The sequence below is a fragment of the Parasteatoda tepidariorum genome, chromosome 6 (assembly GCF_043381705.1).
Source record: "Parasteatoda tepidariorum isolate YZ-2023 chromosome 6, CAS_Ptep_4.0, whole genome shotgun sequence".
In the NCBI taxonomy this organism is placed as follows: Eukaryota; Metazoa; Arthropoda; class Arachnida; order Araneae; family Theridiidae; genus Parasteatoda; species Parasteatoda tepidariorum.
In genome coordinates this window covers 49,065,205-49,089,367 of record NC_092209.1, presented here as the reverse complement: position 1 = coordinate 49,089,367, position 24,163 = coordinate 49,065,205, and the positions used below count along the sequence as shown (strand labels likewise).

The window sequence follows — 24,163 nt, the reverse complement described above, 5'->3', positions numbered from 1 at the left end:
GTTTTGATCTACGAAAACCGAAACATTATATAGTACAGATAATATAAATTATTTTTCTCCTTTTGTTTGCTCTGCTTAAAATACAGAATATTAAATTTATTTTAAATGCTAAAGAATCTGTAATTTTTTTAATGATATAAGGGCACTAAACAACACAGAATCTGTATTTTTAAAACAGTGTGACACTTGGGTGGCTTAAAAAAATTGGAATATCTTAATTTTTTTGGTGATGGTGAGGAAAAGTTGACATCATTACCCATTGATATAAAATCTTATATCTCTGAATTCGTATCTTTTGCTGCCTCAAAAAATTTCTTAAGTTGACTAAAAATGCTTGAAATTCCAAAACTTAATTAAAAAATGCATTGAGAAAGAAGATAAAATTTTGAATAAGAAACACCCTGTTATCATCCATAAAACTATAACTAGGGAAAATATAACCCAAAAAATAATGGTATATAGAAAAGTAATGGAAAACTCTGTTACAAACTTATACATGCTATTCCACTAACTCTTAAAAGATTCTTTCATTTGCATGTTTGTTCTGTTTTGAGTGAATAAGCTCAAAACACCCTGTTATCATCCATAAAGCTATAAATAAGGAAAATATAACCCAAAGAATAGTGGTATATAGAAAAGTAATGGAAAATTCTGTTACAAACTTATACGTGCTATTCCACTAACTCTTAAAAGATTCTTTCATTTGCATGTTTGTTGGGTTTTGAGTTTTGTCGTGTGAAAGCAAAGAAGGTTTTTACCTAAATATTTATTTTTCATTTAATTTTGCAACAAATTCATATCTTGTTATTTGTTTCCAGGCAAGATTTCCCGGCAAAAATTTGTAAACCTCTTTATCGTAGTTCGGCGGGGAAAAAAATTTTGAAACTTTGTTTTGACGCTTTTCTTGACACGCAACTAACATGAAAAATAATTCCTAAAAAATTGCTCAGTATGCATGGTACTAATTTATAAACAATCAAGAAAGAATAATTATCTTATTTATTTGATGTGTTATTGCTTCAAAAGTTTAACGCATAATTTTCATTTACACTACATTAAAAAAATCATTATAGTTTTAAGAATTTTCTGATTTTTCAATATTTCCTATCTAATAAATGCAGAAAAATCAAAAGGAAGCATATTTTTTTTCCATATAAATCTACTTTCTTTGATCTTTCCAAAATCCGTAACTTGTAGATACCATACCATACAATAACTTAAAAGCACGTGGGTAGCTATTACAGAACCAAACATTCATGAGAACGTGCTTAGAAAGAAAGCTCTGCTTTTTCACTCCCATCTAACTGTAACTGTGGTTGCTTTCCTTTAGTACGATCACGTACTTTTTCCAAAAGATTCTTATGAATTATTTATCGATATTCGGTTGCATCGGTACTCAGTGTGGGTTGCGTGTGCTTGCCCCATTCCGGTAAGCGGCCTTCCTTTAATTTTGCAGATTACGCTATTTTTAACGCTTTGTAACTTCCAACGAACGTTTTGGCCGGCTTCGTTCACTTTCGCTCCATTAATCCAGATTTATGCTTTCGGATTGTACTACGTTTTGTCCATGATTTATTTCCTTTTAAGCGTGAATCTGACCTTAATGTTTATTTATTACTAATGAATTTAGCTAAGTATTTATAGGTTCTAATAAAAGTATTAATGTTCTAGAGGTAAATGCTAGAAAAATATCTGGTTTTGATTTAGAAGGCGGTGACGGTTCTCTTTTGATTTTTGTGAATGTTTTTCCTGAGATTTTAAGATAAAATGATTATGCATATGAATGTGTATAAAGTGTTTCAAAATTTTCTCAAAAAGTAACTCTGATAAAAAAAACATAAACCATTAATTAAAAATTTCAAACTTTTATTGTCTTTTTAAGTATAAAGTTTACAAAAACGCAATGTGGGTTGCTATGTCACATATGTATTCTTTTGTCGAATTTTTTTTCCTGTCGTTTTGTATACAGGGAACTGAATTTTGTTCATCAAAATATAATTATATCTTTGAAAGTGTACTTTTGGTATATACTAAAATGCCTCATATTTTCAACTTTTTTGGAACAAAATGTAAAACCCGCCAAAAGTGACCAAGTAAACATTACAGATATATCTACATATATATTTCTTTAAATCAAATAATATCTTCTTTGAGAAGTATGCCCTTTAGATTACAAAATTTGAATGAATAAGCACCACTGAAATTTCGAAATCTTAAGGCCATATTTTTTGTTAGATTAGGACGGTGAACGGTCATATAATTGAGTTAGGAAATACACCTTGCGTTAAAAACTTCCTCCTAATCCTCAAAATTTAAGTCAGAATATCCTTAAAGGGACAGATATACCTCCCGTGGAAGTCGAAATGGAGCGCTAATTTAGTACAGATGGCAAATTTGGTAGCCACACTTGGCTAGTGAAGTGATTCAAGACCCACCACGTGAAGGTGGCTGCACCTAAGGGTTCTCCATTATCTTTGCCGTACCGACTTACCATAACTATAACCGGCTTTAGCAATTTTCTGTCAATTTTCAGGAATTTGGATTTTGATTTTAATTTTAGCAGAGTTTGTCTAGAAAGTAAATCCAGTCTTATGATACCATCTCTAACGTCACAATCGCATAATCGAAAGTCATCTTCTGTAATCAAATTCATGTCTTACTTTGGCCCCGCGGCATGGAATTGCGTTGAATTGCTATTCTGGTTCTCGCACTATTGTCGTAAAACTAAAGTTTGTCGTTTGTCAATGAGTTAATCATTTAACACATTCTTACATTAATGCTTAAGAATGGTGGTACAGCAACAAAAACTTATGTGATTTCTCATTGGATTCGGTAGTCCTTCGCTTCAAAGTTTACATGAGGACTGTCATTACATGAAATATAATGATAAATATATCAAAATCTCGATTGTTAAAGTGCAATTCGGTGTATCTTGACGGACAGCATGAAGAAAATCGATTATCATGGCGAGTAGAGTATCGCCTGTGTGGACGAAGTACTTATTTGTTTTAATGGAGTTACTTATTTCCTTGCTAAATGTCCGTGACGAGACCATAAGCATTGGGTATACAGAGCTTCAAGCGGACGAAAATACATCGACTCACCGTTCTTAACTGATTCTCGCTTGCTCAAATAGGTTTAGAACTATTTGCTTCTGAAAAGATTCCAGCAGCATCGTTTTTAAATGTAACTTGCTTCAGTCGTGATGATCTTGTAAACTCAGTAAAAACTTTGTGAGCTTGCTGCTGATGCCATTAGTTTCGGTGAAAGGCCTCCAGGAGCGCTAAAAACTGCACATAACTAATATGCTGATCAGTGCGAACAGAATTCTAAGACTGTGTATAGAATTTAGTAGGAATCCGAAAAAAATTCTTAGAGAATGTGATACCCATTACAGTTTTTATGAGAGCACCGTTTTCCATAGCTAATCTGATCAAGTGTTCGAAATTCTCTTGTATCCATAAATTTATTAATGGATTATCAGACAGTAGTCTATTCTTACATTCAGATGAATGCTTATGTAGTTTTCCCAGAATAGATTGTATTTTACTCGCCATAATGGCTGATATTCGTTTTATTGTTCATCAAGTTTCTCTAATACTCGATAATACTCGTTTAATGCTCGATAAGGCAAGTTTAACACTAAGCATACCATAACAGGTCAAAGGTCCGGTTATTATATGTTGTATTGTAAAGTGTTGGTATGTTTAGTGTTGAGAATCTTCTGCATTACATTTGATGAAGTGACATTCCTCAGCTGAACTTTAAAGCGAAAATTACGCTGCATGATTCACATGTAAATCATTCAAGTGTCTATTACCTATATACCTATTATCCAATAAATCAAATTAAAGAATGTTTTAATAAGTGGAAAACATTGAGAAACTTTCACCTCTCAGTAATACTGCACTAAAATGGTCTTTCACCACATTTTGGTGTAACTACGAATTCTAAATTTGGTGGAGTTAACAGTTTGTGCAACACGGATTAGAGCGGGCAATAAATTTGGTTCCAGAAGCAGTCTCTCGTGTATACTGATGTGATTTTAGAAGTAGCATCATTAAAAGGCTGACTTAATTTTCTTGGCAAGTCGTACCGCAGTTTTTATCAAAATTCTACTTTGTGACCATTTTGCAAAAAATTGAAAATTACAATTAGCAGTCAAATCCGAGGATTCAGTAACCAAGCATATCCTCTTTGGCGTTAGTTCGCTGCGTAGAATTAACACTAGAAAGACGGATGGGAACCAATTTAATCTTTTTCGTTGCCCTGAAATTCGAAAAGTAACTTATTGAAATTGTGGAGTATTTTTGACTTTTCATAATTTGATCGAATTTAAGTGTCTATTTAATCATTCACGTGTTAGCCTTATAGATAAGTACACATAGAACCTGGAATGATGAAAGGGGCCAGAGTGGCTCCTTTAGCATTTTGTTAAGTACCCCATTACTACAGGTAATTTTGGGTTTAAGGTACCCTTTGGATGTATATAAGGCACCCCAGTTTCGTAAAAAACCATATCTATAATTACTATTTATAGAGAAATGGAAACTCAATTATGTAAGAAACAATGTATAAGTTAAATTGAAAAAACCTGGTTTCGTTTAATCAAATATTTCACTTAACCAAATCGAATAAAATACCATAGAAGTTCGAAGATCAATTCTACGTTTTTATGAAATTAATGATGATTATATTTTAAGATTTTAGATGTCTAATTGATCTACACTCAAACAATCTGGGAAAGACAGAACTGGTTCCTTCAGTCTTTATTGGTATACAGAAATGTTTAGTCTTTCTAGTGTTAATAAAAGGAGTCTTAGGTGTAGTCCTCTTGCATCGCTGTCAAATTAGGCCGAAAGCGGCATCTGTACCAAATTTTTGCTTCATTTTAACTTCCGCTGGAAGTATTTTAATCCACTTAAGGATATTTCACTTAAATTTTACGGATTAAAAGTAAGATGTAATTAATGTAAGGAGCATTTCTTAACTAAATTATAAGACAGTTTCAATCTAACTAAAATTTGAAAATTTTGGTGTTTTAATAAACCTTTCAAAATTTTGATGCCATACATATCATTTGATTTGAAAAATTTTTTTTCTCTCTAATATCCACATTGATTGGGCACTTTTGCCGGGTATTAACATTTTGTTCCGAAAAAAAAAATTAGAAAAACGAGGCTCCCTAGTATAAACCTTAGACTTCGAAACTGATAAATAAATAAAAAAATGTTAAAATAAACATTTTCATGCTTGAGTGTTTTGAATACAACACTATTTATTATTGTCCTTTATAAAAATTGACGTTATTTTCTATTGTCATTTATGAAAAGCAAACACTTATTTGTAATTTAGCTCAAAAATTGTTATTACTATTATTTATAATAATAAATAACTCTACATTAACTCTACCGACAAATATCCATTTACAGTTGTGTAAGGGGAAAAATACGAAACAAATAAAATAAGTTAATATTAAAATTTTATGTATAAAAAATAACTGACGAAACAAATCACGACGTCTCATAACACGTTGTCTATTATATGAATAGATATACCCTGAAGATAATAATAAGTTTTTCTATAACATGCGAAAAGTTAAAAATTATTTATAATGCTACACTAATCAAAAGCTAACCAAATAAATGTAAAATAAATTCCAAAACTTGCTCATTTTTAAAATTTTAGTTTTGCTTTTGAAAAATTATTATTTTAACAAATCAAACTTATTTAAAAATCGAGATATCAAAGTAGTGCAACTATTAATATAGTATGCATATTTTAAATTACGCAAGACAAAAAAAATATGATATTGTAATTTCTAATTTAGTCTTGGGCAAACATAAACCTCAAAGCAAAAACATAAACCTCATTGAACAAATTTCAAAACATTACATTGATAAAAAATAAATTTTAAAAAATCATAATAATTACAAAATTTTCATCACAATAAAGAAAGACTTTATTTTCTACCATACTAAGTGTTGAAAAAATAAATTAAGAAATTATTTTATTTATTAGTAATAATTATAATTAATATTTTTCATAATTCAAAATAAATAAAATGAAGAATTTGTTGTTTTTAACTGAGTTTTGCACGCTTTGCATGATTTGCTTCGTTTAAATCCGAAATTATGTCTAATAATTTTTTTTAAATATTAAAAATATTCATGTTTGTAAATTTTTTAGATAAAAACATATGCTTCAAAAATACAAAATTAGAATATAAATAAATTTCGAAAAAAATTTTGCTGTCGCTTTATACAATATCACAAGCCAAATTTTGGATATTTTGAGAAGCATTTTTCCAAGCCAAGATATAACTATTTCAACTTTCTTTTTGGTCTTTCTAATACTTTTAATCAGCGATTTAATCAATGAACTTTATTCAACAAAAAATAAAATCATTCTGAAACATTTTATTAAACTAAAATAAAAAAATTCAATCAAATTTTGCATGATTTGTTTTTGAACCACCGATGGAGGATGGAATATAATTCCATTTTAAGATCTAAGAAAATAAGGGTTTATGAGAGTTACTTATGGATGTAAATATGAATTTTACTATTCTTAATCTCATAAATATGTCAGTACCGATAGAGCTATACATAATTTGCCATAGCTTATGATTACTGGGGAGCATGTTTACATTTTCGCTTTCATTCAAAATCTGGTTCAGCTATTTTTGAACCAATTGTGTTACGTTCAAAGTGCTTGAAGAAATAAAAAAAATGCCACATTACCAAATCATTTAAAATAGAATTTTAGCAAAAAACGACGATTTAGATTTATTTAATTGATTCTGCGTATAAAACAGATACTAATTAAAAATTTACAAAAATAATTATTTAGAAAAGTATTCCAAGAACTTGTTAAGTACTTCTCTGAAAGCAATAACAAATAATAGTTCTATATTCCTATTGAAAACGTGAAGTATATCAGGATATTTCTCTTTGTACCATTTTCTACAGAGCCTTTCTATCAAAGGTACATAATTAAGAATTCCTTTTCTTGTTTTTATTTATTTTTTAATCATTTGTCGATTGCCGATATAACTAACTCTTCATATACCAACTGTAAATATCGTAGGATTCAAATTCGATTGTTGGATTCAAATATGTTAGATTCAAATATTTTAGTATTCATCGTTAGAGAATTTTAGTTGTAGTGCAAGATCAATATGATTATGCCTTACTATTTATATGAAATAAACATACTTTAAATTGCTTCATGTACCTAACATGTATGAAAGATTTATTGTATTAGCTTGATGTTATGAAATATATTTTTTCTCTTGCAGAACGTTAAACAAGAATAACATAACAACTCTTGGAAAAGATTTATTTGAAGGAATGAAAAAATTGCGAGTGTTGTAAGTATTGTTTTTTTTTAATCTTCTAAATTGCTTGTCTGTTACTAATTTGCAATTTAATACATCTTCTAAATTGCTTGTCTGTTAATAATTTGAAATTTAATACACCTTCTAAATTGCTTGTCTGTTATTAATTTTTGCAATTTAATACTATGTTATTTTCCCATTAATATCTTTCTCGTATCAAAACTTTGAGCTTGAAAAATATTTTTTTTAAGAATAATATTATAATTTTGGTAATGAACAACGAATGGAACTTAAGAAATAGAACTTGGTGAGAAAAATCAAAATCTAAATTAAATTATGAAATAAGTAACACTAAAATAACATGATTATAAAATGACATGTAAAATTGTAAACCGTAGAAAGTGATCACCATTTTTAATCTCACTAGTTTTTTTTATCTAATGATTCAATTATCATACGATGACAATTATTAATAAAGGTGACGCCAATTACAATAGCATTTTTATCATCAAAATAGATCATTTGTTTAATGCCAATTTTATTATTGATTATAAAGGGAGAATAATTTGAGATCATCAAAAAAATTTTATTGTAATTATTGGGTGAAATTAAATTTGACAAGAAGAAAAATTTTCCATTCAGCGCAAACGTTGTTTTGCGTATCCAATGTTTTTCCTCACAGTGATTTCTAAAAATAAATTATCAAAATTTTTACTGAATATAAAATTAAGCATTATAAATAAGCAGCAATCCAGATTTTGAATTAAAATAGAGCTAAACAATTTTTTTTAATTATTTACATCGTAAATGTAGAGCACTATAGCGAATTTACAAGAAAATTAAAATGAGAGTAAAATGAATAGATTGTATTTTATATATATGATTCTACGCTTTTGTGTATTTTAATTAGATTACAGTAGATTAGATTAGATTTACGGTATAAAATTTTACTGTAAAAATGGATTTTACGGATGCTACTCTCAGGGTGCCAGTATGTTTTACGGTAATTGTATTCGTAATTTTTGACAGTGTACACCGAAGCGAATTAAATTTGTTTAAAATATTTTACACTATTATTTTTGAGTTAGATTCTAGTTACTCTTGTTTGATAAAGAAATAAGAAAAATTAAGAAAACTCAGATGCTTATACAAATTTATGGGCATCGGAAAAAAAATTATCCAATTTCGATGTAACTCAGTTTGACTACCAACACTGTAAAAAATTCCGGATCAAATTACGATATAAAATGCTGGCTGCGCCATCCATGAAATAAATTTTTACTGTAAAATATTAAATCGTAATTTTTACAGCAATATTTATTTAATTGGAATGATTCAGTAATTTTAAGGGGATATTGCTGTAAAAATTGCGCTACATCAGATAGTTTATTCTATAACATGTTCCGGGGAAAGTGGATTTTATCGTGAAAAATCCTGTGTACTGTTATTATTTTTATTTATTATTCGTTATTTGACTAATTGAAGTCTTGCATGTGGTCATTATTTTTATTTATTATTCGTTATTTGACTAATTGAAGTCTTGCATGAAACAACCCTGTCAAAATTCTTTCAAAATTCCGTAAGCTTTTACAATGACATCATGCTGTCCTTCCGCATCGTATTTCAAATGGAAAAATTTAGGGGAAGAAATTTGTAAAACAAAAAAAAGAATATATATTACTTTTGGGTTAAGTATCCATAGCGAATTGAATTAGTTCGAATCTTCTTACGCTATCTTTTTCAAGTTAATGCGTGCATTTTTCTTCGGCTATTATTCATTATAGAGTAATTTATCTGGCTAAAATCTCATGTTATGTGGAAACATATTGAGACTTTCTGTCAACCCAGCACCACCATCCGGTCTTTTAACACACTTCTTCAATTCCAACTAAATGCTCTCTCAATCAAAGTGAAGCATCTACACAGTGTGGTCTTATCATCTCTACAAATGGACGCGTGTAACCATTTTTTTTTTTAAAGAACTAAATGGATTTTACTGTCGGTGTCCGGTCACGTGATCGAGAGAGTATAACGGTACAGTATTTTTCTTTTACGAAAACCAATTGTGGCGCTTTTTTCAATGCTTTTGTTTTTATCTTGTTATATTTCTACAACGGTTCAGGGTTATCGCGGGTTAACAGTTGGTTTTTGTTTTATCGTCCCTATAGTAAATCACCGCCGATCTTTTTCCTGCTGGGCAATGTTGTGAGAGGCCTGCTTACTCTTGTAGAAGGTTTGATTTACTTTTATGGCCAAAGATTAAGGGGATTTTATTTCTTGAACTTTTAATCTTTTTAAACATTGTTTATTTTTGAAATTTTGGACGGGCGTAATAGGGTTTAATAGATATAAAACAAATACTGGTGTGGGTTTAATCAATTTGAACTATCGTTTGTCTCTCTTTGGATAGCTATATATTTGTAAGAAAAATGCTTTCAAATATTTCTGGAACTTCTTTGAAGTATATTTTGGAACAAAATTGTTCTGATTTTTATTGAGATTAACCTTTAATTCAGTATTAAGTAAACGAAAAATCAAGTAAAAATTGCATATAAATGCAGAACATTTGAAAATTGATAAATAAATTATCAAAGCAACATAAGAAAAATGCTTATTATATTTAACTGGTGTAAAAGAAATGATCCAAGATTGAAGATTTGAATAATTCTAGAACTTCTTTAAAGTATTTCTTATGAATAAATTCTGATTTTTTTTTAAGATTCACCTTAAATTCAATATTGACTAAACGAAAAATGAAGTAAAAACTCCATAAAAATGCGGAACATTTGAAACAATATTATTACATTATCTGAGCACCATCAGAAAAATGCTTACTATGGAAGAGAAATGATTCGAAAGAAAAGAAAATTCAAATATTTCTAAAACTTCTTTCAAGTATTTCTTTTAAATAAATTGCTCTGATTTTTATTGTGATTCGCCTTAAATTTAATACAAAAAAATGAAGCAAAATTTCAATAAAGATGCAGAATACTTGAAACCTTGGGAATAAACTATATTAAAATGCTATAAAAATTCTTAGTGTTCTTAACTGATGGAAAAGCTTAATCATGTATTTAGTACCTTTGTTATTAACACTAGAAGGACTGAAACTTAGTATATACCTATATAGCCCAAAAGTAGTCAAAATGACTGCTTTGTGAAAGAATAATGTGTAAAGAAATTTGTTTAATTTATTTTTAATATTTTTTATATTATTTTCAGTTATATAACAAGTTATAAGTAAATATTAACAATAAAAAAATTACTTAACTTGGAAAAAAAATAATTTATGCATTATTATTTGTACATTTTTTGCAAATGAAAAAGCAGTTAAAAAGCAGCCAAAATGACTTCCATGGGCAATCTGTTAAAGAAAATTAATAAAATAATGCTCACAATATGAATTAGCTAAAATTAGTTTTAAATTATTTATGTACTTCAAAATTTTAAAAACTTACTTAGTTTTCCAGAAATTAGAAAAAATATTCATTCTTTTAAAAAAATATTTTTAGTTTTTTTTTTTTTTAATTCGAGAATTTTTTTTCGTTGCATTTTAATGTATATAAATTCTTTGTATTATTCCTGATATGATATACTACAGTATAGCTAACATTTAAAAGTAATAAAAGGCTTCCGATTAATAAAACTAATTTTTATATTGAAAGATAAGAGAATAAGGTCAAAATTTAAATAGATAGAATTTGTATCAGCTGTTAATTATATTGATGTTAGGCATATAATGATCAAATTCTGTTGGAATGAACTTGATGAATGCTTCATTCTGCTTAATATGAATGAAAAACAATATGGATTAATTCATATTGTGCTTTTATGCTTTATAGTGCTGCCATCTATGCGTGAATGAGCGTATCTTATTCTAATTGTCCAGGGTCACAAATTGGCGAATGCAGGATGCTGGAAATTCTTCATTCTGCGTTGAAGGAAATGGAAGAAATATTATGACATCAACGCTAGAACTCGTTCTGTTGGTAATGAGTTTGACAGATTAACCCTCTCGGCTATAATATGTACTGAGCTATAATATGTACTGTATAAGGAATTAAGTGGCTTCATTAATTTGGCCTAGTTAGTGCGATAAGAATCTGGTCGTTTAACCGTATTAGGTATAAAGTAGTTAATAAACGGTTTTCTCACAGTTAACAGTTTGAATAGCATCTTATTTATAGTTATTTAACTGTTTTGTTTGAATATGGTAAAATAACAATTAAATTATTTGTTATTTAACCATTTTTGCAACTAATTTCTAACAGCGTGGCCAATTATTAAAAGAAGTTGATAGAATTAGCGTTTTAGGTCTGAAACAAAGTTTTTTTATTAAAGAAACATTTTCTTTGATGTTAATAAAACTTACTAGTTAACTTTTTTTTTTGTTTTTTTCTCCCGAATATTCAGCTATTTATTGTAGTTTTATTATGATTGAGTATCCAAAGATTTGTTTTCATAAAATATATTCTTAATTTTAGGAGGATATCAGACAATCCATTTACTTGCGATTGCCATTTGTCGTGGTTGGCGGGTTGGTTACGACGCAATCCTAGATTGGGTCTATTTTCAAAGTGCAATCTACCTCTCTATCTCAAGAATAAAGCCATCGCTGAGCTACATGAATTCGATTTCAGATGCACAGGTAAAATTAATTCAATCTACTTTAATGTGACTTATTACTTGATCTATGATAATTTATTATAATTCGAATTAACAGGTAAAATAAATTCAATCCATTTAATGTGAACTATTACTTGATCTATGATAATTTATAATAATTCGAATTAACAGGTAAATTAAATTAAATCTACTTTAATGTGACTTATTACTTGATCTATGATAATTTATTATAATTCGAATTAACAGGTAAAATAAATTCATTCCATTTAATGTGAACTATTACTCGATCTATCATAATTTATTATAATTCGAATTAATAGGTAAAGAAAATTAAATCTATTTAATGTGAACTATTACTTGATCTCTAATAATTTATTATGATTCAGATGAAGCGGTAAATTGTTATTTTTGATAATTAAAAAAAATCTATTAAAATTAAAAAAATAATAAATTAAAAAATTAATGATAAATCAATAAATTAAAAAATTAATGATAAATCAATAAATTAAAAAAACAAGATCTTCTAAACAAGCATAATTGTTTTCAAAATGTTTCGTGTAGTAACAGTTAATGTCATTGATTTTCCCATTGTTATTCTGAATAGATTAAAAACAGAAAGAACTCTACTATATTTAGTTAAAATGTTTCTTTTTTATTTGTCATAATTTGTTTTGAGAGAAATGTATTCCTTCATTTAAAATTAGTATAAGTCGCTTTATATGAATTGTTAATTTAGATTGTATAAAATAAATTCACATGAGAATTTTTCCTTTGAAAAAAGGAAAAGCCTACCTTTAAGAAATTAAAATAAAATTTTAATTCTTTATGAAACGTTTCTTGAAAAACAGCCTAAAATGAAAGCTGATTTATTTCCACCATTTTAAAAGTGGAAACATTTTCTCCGTTTCAGTGTTTTCTTTATTCAGTATAAAAATGATTTATTCTTTATTGAAATAAGAACATAAATCTTCGTTTTTTTGTTAAATGCTAGTGTATCATTTGTTGTTTGAGTTAAATATATCTGTTTATTGCAAGGGAGTATGTTACTTTATTCGAAGTGTTATTATAGAATGTATAGAATAAAAAAATAATTGACGAACGAATTTTTGTATGAAAAAAATAAACAAATAAAATTCGACTTCTTTAAGAGACGATAAAAAATGAAAAACAATATAAAATGAAAGCTTTTTTATTACCGCCATTCTAAAAAAGAAACATCTTCACCGTTTTTATCAGTGTTTCCTTTTTTTATAGTAAACGGATTTATTTTCTTATTGAAATAAAACATAATTCTACATTTCTTTTCGTAAAATTCTAATTTCTGACATCTTACACATTTTCGATAGAGATTCTTCTACCCTCAAGCAACTACGTGATTTTCGTAGCTTTAAAAAATATTTTTCTTTGTGGCAGTCAAAATATTCTGTTACAAATTTAATAAATTTAAATTTGATGAAATTTGTTAAACAAATATATATAATATTTGCTGGACATATGGTCATGTTCTTATCTGTCAATTTTTTTATGTACAACCGTTGTTGAACAGCTGACCCAATTTTTGGGTTTACTACTACTAACGCTCAACTCCGTAACCTTGTTGTTTTAAACCAATCTAGGAGACAATCAAATCCTGAATCAAGTACTGGGAGAAATCTACCTTCGTCAAGGACTTTTTGATGGAACTAACCCACATTTGCGTTAAGTAGAGAGGAAAATCGCGAAAAACTCCCACGTTCAGTTTGACGTCAATGAGACTCCAACGCATGATCCGTCTACCACTGCGGATATTTTGCGTCTGCACTTCGTAGGTTCAAGCCGGATGCGGAATTCGTATCCACCAGCCATCACTGGGATTCGAACCCGGTACCTCATTGGAAGGTGAACGCCCTATCCCCTGAATCACCACAGTTCTGTCAAATATTTTGTGAGAAATTCTGTTTTTGAAGCTGTAGCCATTAAAAAAATACTTCTCAGAATCATATTAAAAGCAATGATTACAGAACGCCCTGTGCATTATAAATCTGGTTCAATTTATTGAAATATTCTTAAAACATTTTTCGTCTTTTAAAATCTGTACTCTTTGTATATGCAAACAAACACTACACCTGCCAATTAATCCGCTTCAATCAATTTCTGACAACCTGAAGCAACTTCTTTATTTTTAGATCCTTCAGCAAACTCAAAAGCTTTTACTTCAGGTAATCTAAGTGCATACAAAGAGCCGATATTAAAAATTGAAAATTCCTTTTCAAGTGACAGGCTTCCCAGTTTGGCACTATCATTTGTGATAAACTTATGGAGAATGTCTGGAGAACTCTTTTTTTTTTCCAAGTACGCTTCGCGCGTGTACTTTTTTGTCTTCACCGCGGCGCTAGGCTGCAGGCGTCTACACTCGACTTATCAATGTTTCCCAAGTACTTTTTTCTTCCCCAGTGTGTCTGTTATTTCCTTTTTTTAAAGCCCCCAGAGACTATTTTCTGTTATTTTTTGTCCAGATATTCGTCTTCCAGATATTTCTTTGATGCGTGATTCTATATCGTTGGTTTCTACATCACTTTATGGCGGAAGATATTAGTATCAGAAGAAAATTGAGAAACATATACTATATATCTTTTTTTCTTGATATGGATTTTTCTTCCTTTGTATTTCGTTCTGACATGTGTTTTTCTATCCGGAGTTTCATTCTTTTGTTTTTAAAGATATTACAACCTTTTTAGAGATATTTTTTGTCTCAGCATTTTTATAACTAGTTACATAACATCTTACTCGCTCTTTTATTGTAGCAACTATTGTCATAAATCGAAAGCTACGAAAGACAAAGGTTATATTATTGCAACTGCATAAAAAATTTTTAAAGCAAAATTATCTTTGTATTAGTTTTAGATATTGGTAATATACTTTAGCATGTTTTTTATGCATATATTAAAATGTATATTAATGAAAATGTACAAAATTTTAAATTAAAATAGCCTCAGTTAAGTTATTATTATAAAATGTGTTGAACTTACTTTCTTTACTTTGTTATAACGGTTTTACAACCAGCTATTTTAATAAAATAAAGCCACCTTTTTTGTTCACTTTATTGTAACTGTTTTCATCTATATTTATTTTCCCATCTGAGCATTAAGATAATAATGTAAAATATTTTAAAATTTAAGATAATAATGCTAAATGTAAATGTTCGTTTGAATTGTAAGAAAATAATGTAAATTGCTTGATCCGTTTGTTAGCTGTAAGAAAACAATGTAAAATGTTTGATCCGTTTGAGTTGTAAGACAATAAGGTAAAATACTCGATATGTCTGTTAGTTGTAAGAAAATATTGTAAAATGTTTCACCCATTTGAGTTGTAAGAAAATAATGTAAAATGCTTGATCCAAATGTGAATTGTAAAATGCTTAATCTGTTTGTTAGCTAAGAGAAAGTAATATGTGATACCCAAAAAATTTCTCCAATAAAGGTTCGAAAAAAATTTTTACATAATTTTTTATCTTATTACCCAAATTCGCCTCTTGTCCGGGCTAGTTCAAATCTGAAGAATGCGAATTAATGTCTTGATAATAAGAATTTATATTCCCTACATTTCAAAGCTAATTATCAAAGTACATCAGCAAAATTGCTCATGGGACTTTTTACTGCGGCTAAACAATTTCCAAGTGTGCTTTTAGCTCTATAAGCATGCTTAACACGTAACAGCAGGTCGTCAACTAATGAGTTTCTAATGAAGCAATTATTCAAATACACCTCCCAAAACAATTCCAAGAACCTTCATGCTCGGTACAGCACCCCCAACGGGTACAAAGCAATCTCGACATTGATGTTCCCTACAGTAGACAGTTGTTGTGTAGCCCTAGATTAAGTTAAGAGACCCCTAACCTTGTTAGGATTGACCCCCGTCCTATTTTTTATGAGTGTCTCCTCCTGTTTTATCCTTATCTTCTGAGATTGCTATTACATTCTTTTTGGAAGTGTGTACTTAGATGTTGAGGGGAGGGGATAAAGGGTGCTCTGGGGGTGTGTAAAGAGATTTTCGAATGACTAGGTTAGTCAGGAACGGCTGGTGTGAGAGGATGAGAAAAAGTGAATAGTTGTTAGAAAAAAGAAGCTTCTTTCATTGGTTTCTAGTAAAAATTTTAAAATTCCTTTGTGGTATAAAATAATAAATTTAGTTTTAAGAGGGTAGAAGTATTAGAAAATATCCTTTCTTAATTATACTTCCGAAAAATAATGTGGCATTAAATTTTAGGGAAATAATAAAGACCATATTTCACATCTTTAGGAGATGGCAACTTCCCGGTTTATACTTGCCCAATTTTCTCTTCAATGATAAAATTTTATGGTTGTTAGCTATTGCTCGGTATACATTTCCGGCTATTGCCTGCATTGATGTTTTTTTTTGTTGAAGTTAACAGCCATTACCTGGAATATTTTTACCACTTCGCTGTTAAATTTAACTAAAAGACTAATGTTAAGATTTCAGTATTTGTAGTTTTGCCCAGTCTGCAGAACTGTCAGTCGCGAAAGTGATTTTGATAATCGCGTTTTAGTCTGGTAACCCATATTTTTTTTAATTTGTATGCTACAATTATAATTGTTATATTACGATCAATTATTATTAATATTCATATTTTCACTGTACTTGCATTTAAATGTAGCATTTGAGCTAAAACTTTGACAAATATTTTGAAAGCTTTAACCTTAATAGTTTAACAATTTATAAACATAGAAAGTTAGAGTTCCCAGTATGAAATAGGCTAACATATTAAGACAAGACAATATAGCTTACTCCCTCCGTGGTAGACCGGGTTAATTTAGGATGTATTTCTTTACTAAAATGGTTATAAATTCTATTTTATTGATCATACGAGGTTTGAATTTTCAATATCTCTTCTTCAGACTTTCTAATTGCTCTAAAATGTATGATACATTTTGAATCACTACTGGATTTAATAATCCTCAGTGTTCAATCATCAATGCACTTAATACAATGTACTGGTTATCGATGTATAAGTGTACTACTTGATGATCAGGCATCAATGTAAAAATAATAACTTTCCAATTTTGCATACAATTGTAAAATTACTTGTTGAATCCCTAAACATAGAATTTATGAATCTAAAATTTATTATTTATTTATCTGACGTTTCAAAATTATCTTTTTACTACTTTTAAGGCTGTTTTTCAAAAGCTCCGTCGTAACATGAAATGGTGCTTTTTTGAGAACAATATTCAATTTTTATAATTGTTATGAGTTTGCAACTGTTAATTATGACTGTTAGGTCAAGTTTAGCCTATCTGTCTACGTTTATTTTGAAAATGGCGCAAAACGTCAACATGGAGAAAAGCAACAGTTTTATGAAAATGAAAAATAAAATAAAAATTTGCAAGAACTAAGAATAAGGCAGTGATTTTGATAATTTTCATCTAGGTGGGAAAATGTTGCCAAATTGGCGATATTTTAAAAGAAATTAATAAGTTTTAAAATATTTAAGTCATTTGCTTGTTCTAAAGCCCAGATAATTCTTAATGGCTAGATTATGTACATAGTTTAAAATCATTGCATTACTTCAAGTGCAAGGCACTTAATCTAATGGCTTTTTTATTTTCCTTTCCGTCAGAGCTTCGAAAAATAGCATTTAAACGAAAGGTCAATCAACATTTCTAAAAACTTTTGTGAAATATTGAAAGAATAGGTTTTTACTATTTATCAATGCATTTTATGTCAACACAAATCCTCATATACCCCACAAGGAACAGTTAAAAGCTTTTACAAAGTAAAAATTTCTCTTTGTAAACAAAGTTAGGACAGCTATATTTCCTTAATCAAACAACAAAAGTTGCATATCATACACAGAACTTATACATAAATTATTCTATTCCATTCATTTGAAACAGCAAGCTGTCTCATTTGGTATTCCTCTTCATTGAATTCAATGAAAAGGGTCAAAGAATATTCTCGCCAAATGGCGCCAGTCCGAGAAAAAGTGAATTGATCTTGGCACGTCCGGTGCTAGACAAGCAAAGGAAGAAAATAATAAGCGCAATACTCTCTATTTCTACAAAAGAATCTACAGCAAAGAATGAGATGGAGAGCATAACAGGAAAGGAAAAGAGAGGAGAATTCCATTGAAAGTGATAGAATAGAAACTAACAAGGTTAGTTGAGCGATCCAAAAGAAGCCAAATGCAGTCTCTAATGGCTTTCTTTTGTACACCGTGGAAATTCTACGAAGAAAACACTATGGTATCATGATAAGTCAAAGGCTGGTTTGCTCAAACTATCAGTTGCTTTTTTCTTTTCTTCTTTCATTATGTATTGTTCTTTATAAATTTGAACTTACAGAAGTTGACCATTTGAAGGTATCACAAAGAGAAAAAAATTAGTTATTTTTAGATGTATTTGGTCATTTTATATTTCACTACAGTGGAGTTTCTTTCTCTCTTTAAACATATTATATAATTTTAAACATCTTGAAAAACTTATTTTTAAAAAATATAATAATCAAAACGCAATCTTTATGCTCATAAGAAATTAAGCACATTCATTAAGCACTCGCAGAACAAATTATGATTTTTAATTAATTTTTTAATGTACGACTTATTCATATCGATTCTATTCATCTGTTCTAAAATGTTTTTTCGCCTGTAACGAAACGTTCTTTCTGAAAAATATTATTTTTTTTAAAAATATAAAGATTAAAAAATGTGATTATAAAATATCTTACCTCAAATTGTTGAGGTTTGCACACTTTTTATGTATTTATGAACAGATTTATTGGTTAACTAATTTTCCTTTATTTGGATTTTGTTTTCTTTCTCTGATTTATTCATTCACTAACTATCGGATTCAATAATATGCCAACTCACAGATTAACCAAGACAGTAGTTTACCCTCTCAATGATTATCAGATTACTAACATGTCGATTCACTGACGAGCTGAACCACACGTTCATTGACTTGTTATTTTCTTCTTTTATTTTTTCGATATTTACTCGCTATAATTTAATTATAAATGCATAGTTTACATAGCGTAGCTAATCTAAAGTAATATATCTTGTAAATTGAAAGTAAAAAGTCTTGAAAATAGCCTTCTGTTAAAAATTTAATTGGGTATAATATAGCCTACGTCACAGGTTGTGTTGTTCCTACTAAATTTAACCCATGAACGGCATTTTCTGCGAGCCTAACTTCAAGCCACAAATAAACAAACGAAGTGTTCGATCGTTTAAATAGCTGCTCGCCAGATTTTATTGCATTATAAAGAAAAGTTATTGAAACTAAATACAACTAAATAAACAACAACAACTAAAACAAATAACAACAACTACTAATAACAATAACTAAATAAACAACAACTAAATTCCATTCGTTTAGCATTGCGTCATATGTTGTTCCTACTAAATCGAAGTAGTTGTGTTTTTTTCATATTATACCCAATTGTACAAGCACGTAAAAGCAATCAGAAAAATAACATCGTATAATTTTTTTCCCGATGCCCACCTGATTGGCACTTGTCATTCAGATATCAGTAGGGTAGATTTGTTGGCCACTCACAGGGCGCCATATTAAGTAGGCCAACGTTGCTCTCACAATAAGGACAGATAATACAAAGAATACCAGAACATTCGTGCCTTGTCCAGGATTCGAACCCAAGTCCTTCCTGGTGTGAGATCAGGTGAGGTGTTGTGAGGTCCGGTCGGCACATCGCATAAAATAATATAATGATAATTAAATGATTCATGGCATAAGTGACGCTTTCAAAAACCAATATTATTTTTCTCGAGACTAGCACGGGCTTATAAATTTATAAAAATAGGTAGTTATTGTATTAAACCGTCTAAATGATATTCCTCAAACTCGAAAACTAACAAAACTCTGATATACAACACGATTTGAATTATTCAACAAATTCACGGCACTTTTTGTCGTTTAGAAAACTAAGTTTCGTAGATAAACGTGCCTCGAATATACATTAACCTTTTATTACTCTTTACCTGGTATAATTTTTTTTTTATTTGATGTTATGTTAAACCACAGCCACCTCCATCTAAATTAGTCGCATTTTGCTCTTGTAACCGGCGAAAAGTGTTTCAGCCAATCAACCCTTTAATTTTGAAGATCTTTTATTGATCCACGTGCGGTACGTAAAAGAAGTTCGATTTGTTTAATCGAACTTTATATTGTATTCCAAAGTATTTTTTTCCCTAGTAACGTTTTTGTTTCTCATGATCTGAGCAGATTGTCACATTTCCTCTGTACATGTATCAATGATACGTGCTTTAAATAGAAAAATTCCGATAGGTTTGATCAAACTCTACATTGGAAGGCACTAAAGTATTTTTTTTTTGTAGTAATGATTTGTTTTTGACTGTCTGATTTAATTACCTGGCCACTTTTGTGCATACATTAATGACACATGCATTACATGAAAGAGGACTCGTAGGTTAAACTAAACTATATATATTGCAGTAGTTTTTTTCTGTAGTACTGATTTGTTTCTGGTTTCAATTGCGAGACCACATTTGTACGTTATTTAATTATACATGCATTACATAAAAAAAACGTTCGACAAGTATAATCAAATTCTATATTGTATGTCAAAATGTTTCTTTTTACCCAAAGCAGCGTTTTGTTTTCCAAGATCTTAGCTGTATGCCAGGCCACATTTGCACATCTATTTACACGGTGCGTAGAGTTTTTAAAAAGTGTTTATTTTTGATTTTCGCTTTTTGAAAGCTCTTAAAGGTGCTTTTTACATTGGGTGTCTTAAAAAAGGGCTTAATTTTCCATTTTCGAAAATGAGATTTTTTTCCCTTTACCTTGGCGATTTTCGCCACGTATTATGCAAAAGCACGGTTTTCTCATAATTCTATTCAAAGTTTTCACAATTAATTCAAACAATCCATTTTAGTGTACCGTCGGTTCGTAGCGTATGAAAGATCCAATCATTTCACGTGGTTCCGCATGTGCGTATATATTGAGCTAGGTTGGGTGAGATTCTTGTACTCTCATGTGCAACTCAACTGCATTCTGCAAGATACTCTCAAATTCATGCTTCATTTTCCACCCTCTGAAACCGAGCCAAAAAATCTCTCGATTTCTTTATGCTGGCTAATATGTAGGCTCAAGAAAAGAGTTCTTTGTCAAAAACTAATTATTTTTATCATGATCATGTGAAGTCTTTGAAAGCTATTTTGCATTTTGTTAATGTATACAGTGCTTCGAAATATTTTTAAAATCTTAAAAAGTACTTAAAAGGTGCTTATTTTTTGTTGAAAGATTTGGGCTACTCACCTTGATTTATGATGCATGCACTACATAAAAGGCTTATAAGTTATCTCTAACTCTATATTGTATGGCACTAAAGCAATTTTTGATTTCGAAATAGTGTTTTGATTATCTACTATGAAGTGATTGTTAAAAAGTTTTACTTCTCATTGGCTAGGCAATGAAGAAGAACCTCCGGCAGGTTGCTCTCGAGAACCAATGTGCCCTCATCCTTGCTCATGTTATGATGGAGTTGTTGATTGCCGGGACAAAGGTCTCAGTCGTTTGCCAGACCACATTCCAGAAACAGCCACTGAACTGTGAGTATATAAATTTATAAATCGTTTGAATATTTTAAAAATATTTTAAAATTTAACCGTACAATACAATAAGTCATATTTATAATTTAAAAAAAATTCTAAAACGTTAACTGCCTTATAAAAGTTGCTCTTAAATCTATTTATATTTTTCTAAGCAAAAGAACACTACAGCATTTATTAAAATCTAGCATCGTTGCTGGAATTTTACTTTACAACAGTTAAACAATTAAAGACATCATTGACTTTTTAATTGCTTGTGATGTAAAATTGTAAAGCCTAAAGTTTTACTAAATCCATTTAAGTTTATCTAATTTACTTAAGAATTTATAGATAATGTAGTCTTTTCATTTTTAAATTTGAGTCGAAAGTAGAACACATCAACTTTCAATTCCGCTAGTTGAGGTTTTTAGTAACATTTTAGAAAATAAGAATAACTTAGCTTTCAAGATTAGTGGTTGATATAAAGATGTGAAGTTAATAAAAATAATGCATTGCCTTTATTTCTTATCTATAACAAACAATTGGAGAAGTCTGTAAATCCCAAACAATCATTTAAAATGTTCTGGCCTCATAGTGTTTTAATTTGCTGCCAAAAGAAAGACTTTTTAAGTGGTTATTCGCCAGATTCTTGTTCATTTGGTGCTAAATGCACTTGGAACCTTTTTCGAATTCAAAGAAAGACGCTCAAAAATCGCCACTTATATCCATCATATTTATTGAACATCCTTCGAAATTTAAAGATTTTGCGTACTAAATTTATGTTGTTACATCAAAAAAGAATTTTAAAAAGAATTTTTCCTTGAGATGTCTCAATTTTTTTTAGCACTACTTAGAACTTTCTTTCATTAAAATCTACAGTCGTAAAACCATTGTTCTTCTTGAAAGCCTACAAACTTTTAGATGATAATAATTCTTTTTAAGGATAATTCTTCAGAGATTTTTTTCAAATAATTTTGGCAGTTGATTTCAAGGTATTTAACATATCATTAATTAATTATTCATATTATTAATTATTATATTAATTAATTATTCTAATATTAATTAATTGTTATATTATTTAACTATTATTATTATATTAATTATTATTATTATATTAAGTATTCATGATATTTTTAAAAAAATGTTATTTTGCTCTTAACGAAAAAAAATTAAGAAACATTTAATTTCGCTCTAGGTAACACCACGCAAGACATTTTTCAATTTACTCAATAAAACCAATATTTAAGTCCAGAATGTCAGAAATAATTCATCCTACACTAACATAAGTTGGACAAACTTACAGTGTCATTACTTAACACCCTGCTTACAAATAAGCACCATCATTGAAGACGGCGAAGGAAACCTAAACATCCTTTCCAGAATCTGACGAGATCTAAATTATTTATAACTCATCCTCTCTAGGGCATTTCCTAGCGAAGAAGGTAAATTAGTCCGCGGTTGACACTGTCGACTTCATTATCAGTAATTTACTGCTAAGAATTTGCCTAGCTGTCCAATATCACCCTTATTTTCGAGAATATTAACGTCACCTTCACTTGGCAACTAAAATTGGCGAATTCGGATGAAGGAGGTGCTTTGAAAATTTTTCTGAAAAGCTGAAATTTTTTTAAAGATGTTAAATACAAGAGACCGCTTCATGTTCTATTTTTAAGTCTCGTTAATGAATATTTATGACAGGGTGTGGAATTTTTGAGATGGGTAAAAAATAAAATGGGATTTATATGGGGATATTTTATTCTTCTTTTAACTTAAATTATTAGATGCACAATAAGATTCTATTCAAAATTTTAATTATCAGGTGATACTATAAAGCTTTATTGTTTTGACGCGGCTGAAATTGGTTTGCACTTGTTTACGTTCGTGTATCAATTGGCTAAATTGGACGATATATGATATAAAATCGACGATTGGATAAATAAGACGAAATTTTATATGAATATAGAATATTTATTATATCAGGTATTATATTAGTATGATACCAAATTATAAAACGCACTGTAGTGTTTTAATAATATCATGTTTAGCACGAGTTTATAAGCAATACTTTTATAGTTAAACATACATGTAATGGGTTTTTATTCAGGAAATTTTTTATATACGTCCTATTTGTATTTATTTTTTACGCATTGCATCACAATATTAACCAATTGATACACGACCATAAACAAGTGCAAACCGCTTTCAGCCGCGTAAAAACTATAATATTGTATAGTATCACCAGATAATTAAGATTTTACATAGAATCTTTTAGTTCCTCTAATAATTTGTCCAGAGACTGTAGATGATGAAAAATGCTATAAATTTCAAGGCAATTTCTTTTTTTTTATTTTTGCTATGCATGATATAAACTATACTGTGATGCAAAAGTTTTATTTGTGGTAAATGTAGGACATAGTTTTTATCATAGAAATTATTCTGTGATACAAAATTTTACTTATGATAACTATAAGGCAAATTTTTTTTATGATATAAATTATTCTGTGATACAAAATTTTACAAATGATAACTATAGGGCAAAGTTTTTTATGATATAAATTATTCTGCGATACAAAATTTTACTTATGATAACTATAGGGCAAAAAGTTTTTTATGACGTAAATTATTCTGTGATA

The 24,163-nt window shown here is 29.2% G+C and overlaps 1 protein-coding gene across 4 annotated transcripts in view; it reads left to right on the top strand.

Annotated features, from left to right (window-relative positions):
* LOC107443293 (slit guidance ligand) overlaps nt 1–24,163 on the top strand; it is a 338,907-nt gene that overhangs the window by 217,163 nt on the left and 97,581 nt on the right. For all 4 annotated transcript variants that reach the window (XM_071182347.1, XM_071182346.1, XM_071182345.1 and 1 more), the window contains exons 7-9: nt 7,301–7,372; nt 11,824–11,987; nt 21,410–21,551. In XM_071182347.1, coding sequence (XP_071038448.1) covers nt 7,301–7,372; nt 11,824–11,987; nt 21,410–21,551 — 378 coding nt within the window. The remainder of the gene's footprint in view (nt 1–7,300; nt 7,373–11,823; nt 11,988–21,409; nt 21,552–24,163) is intronic.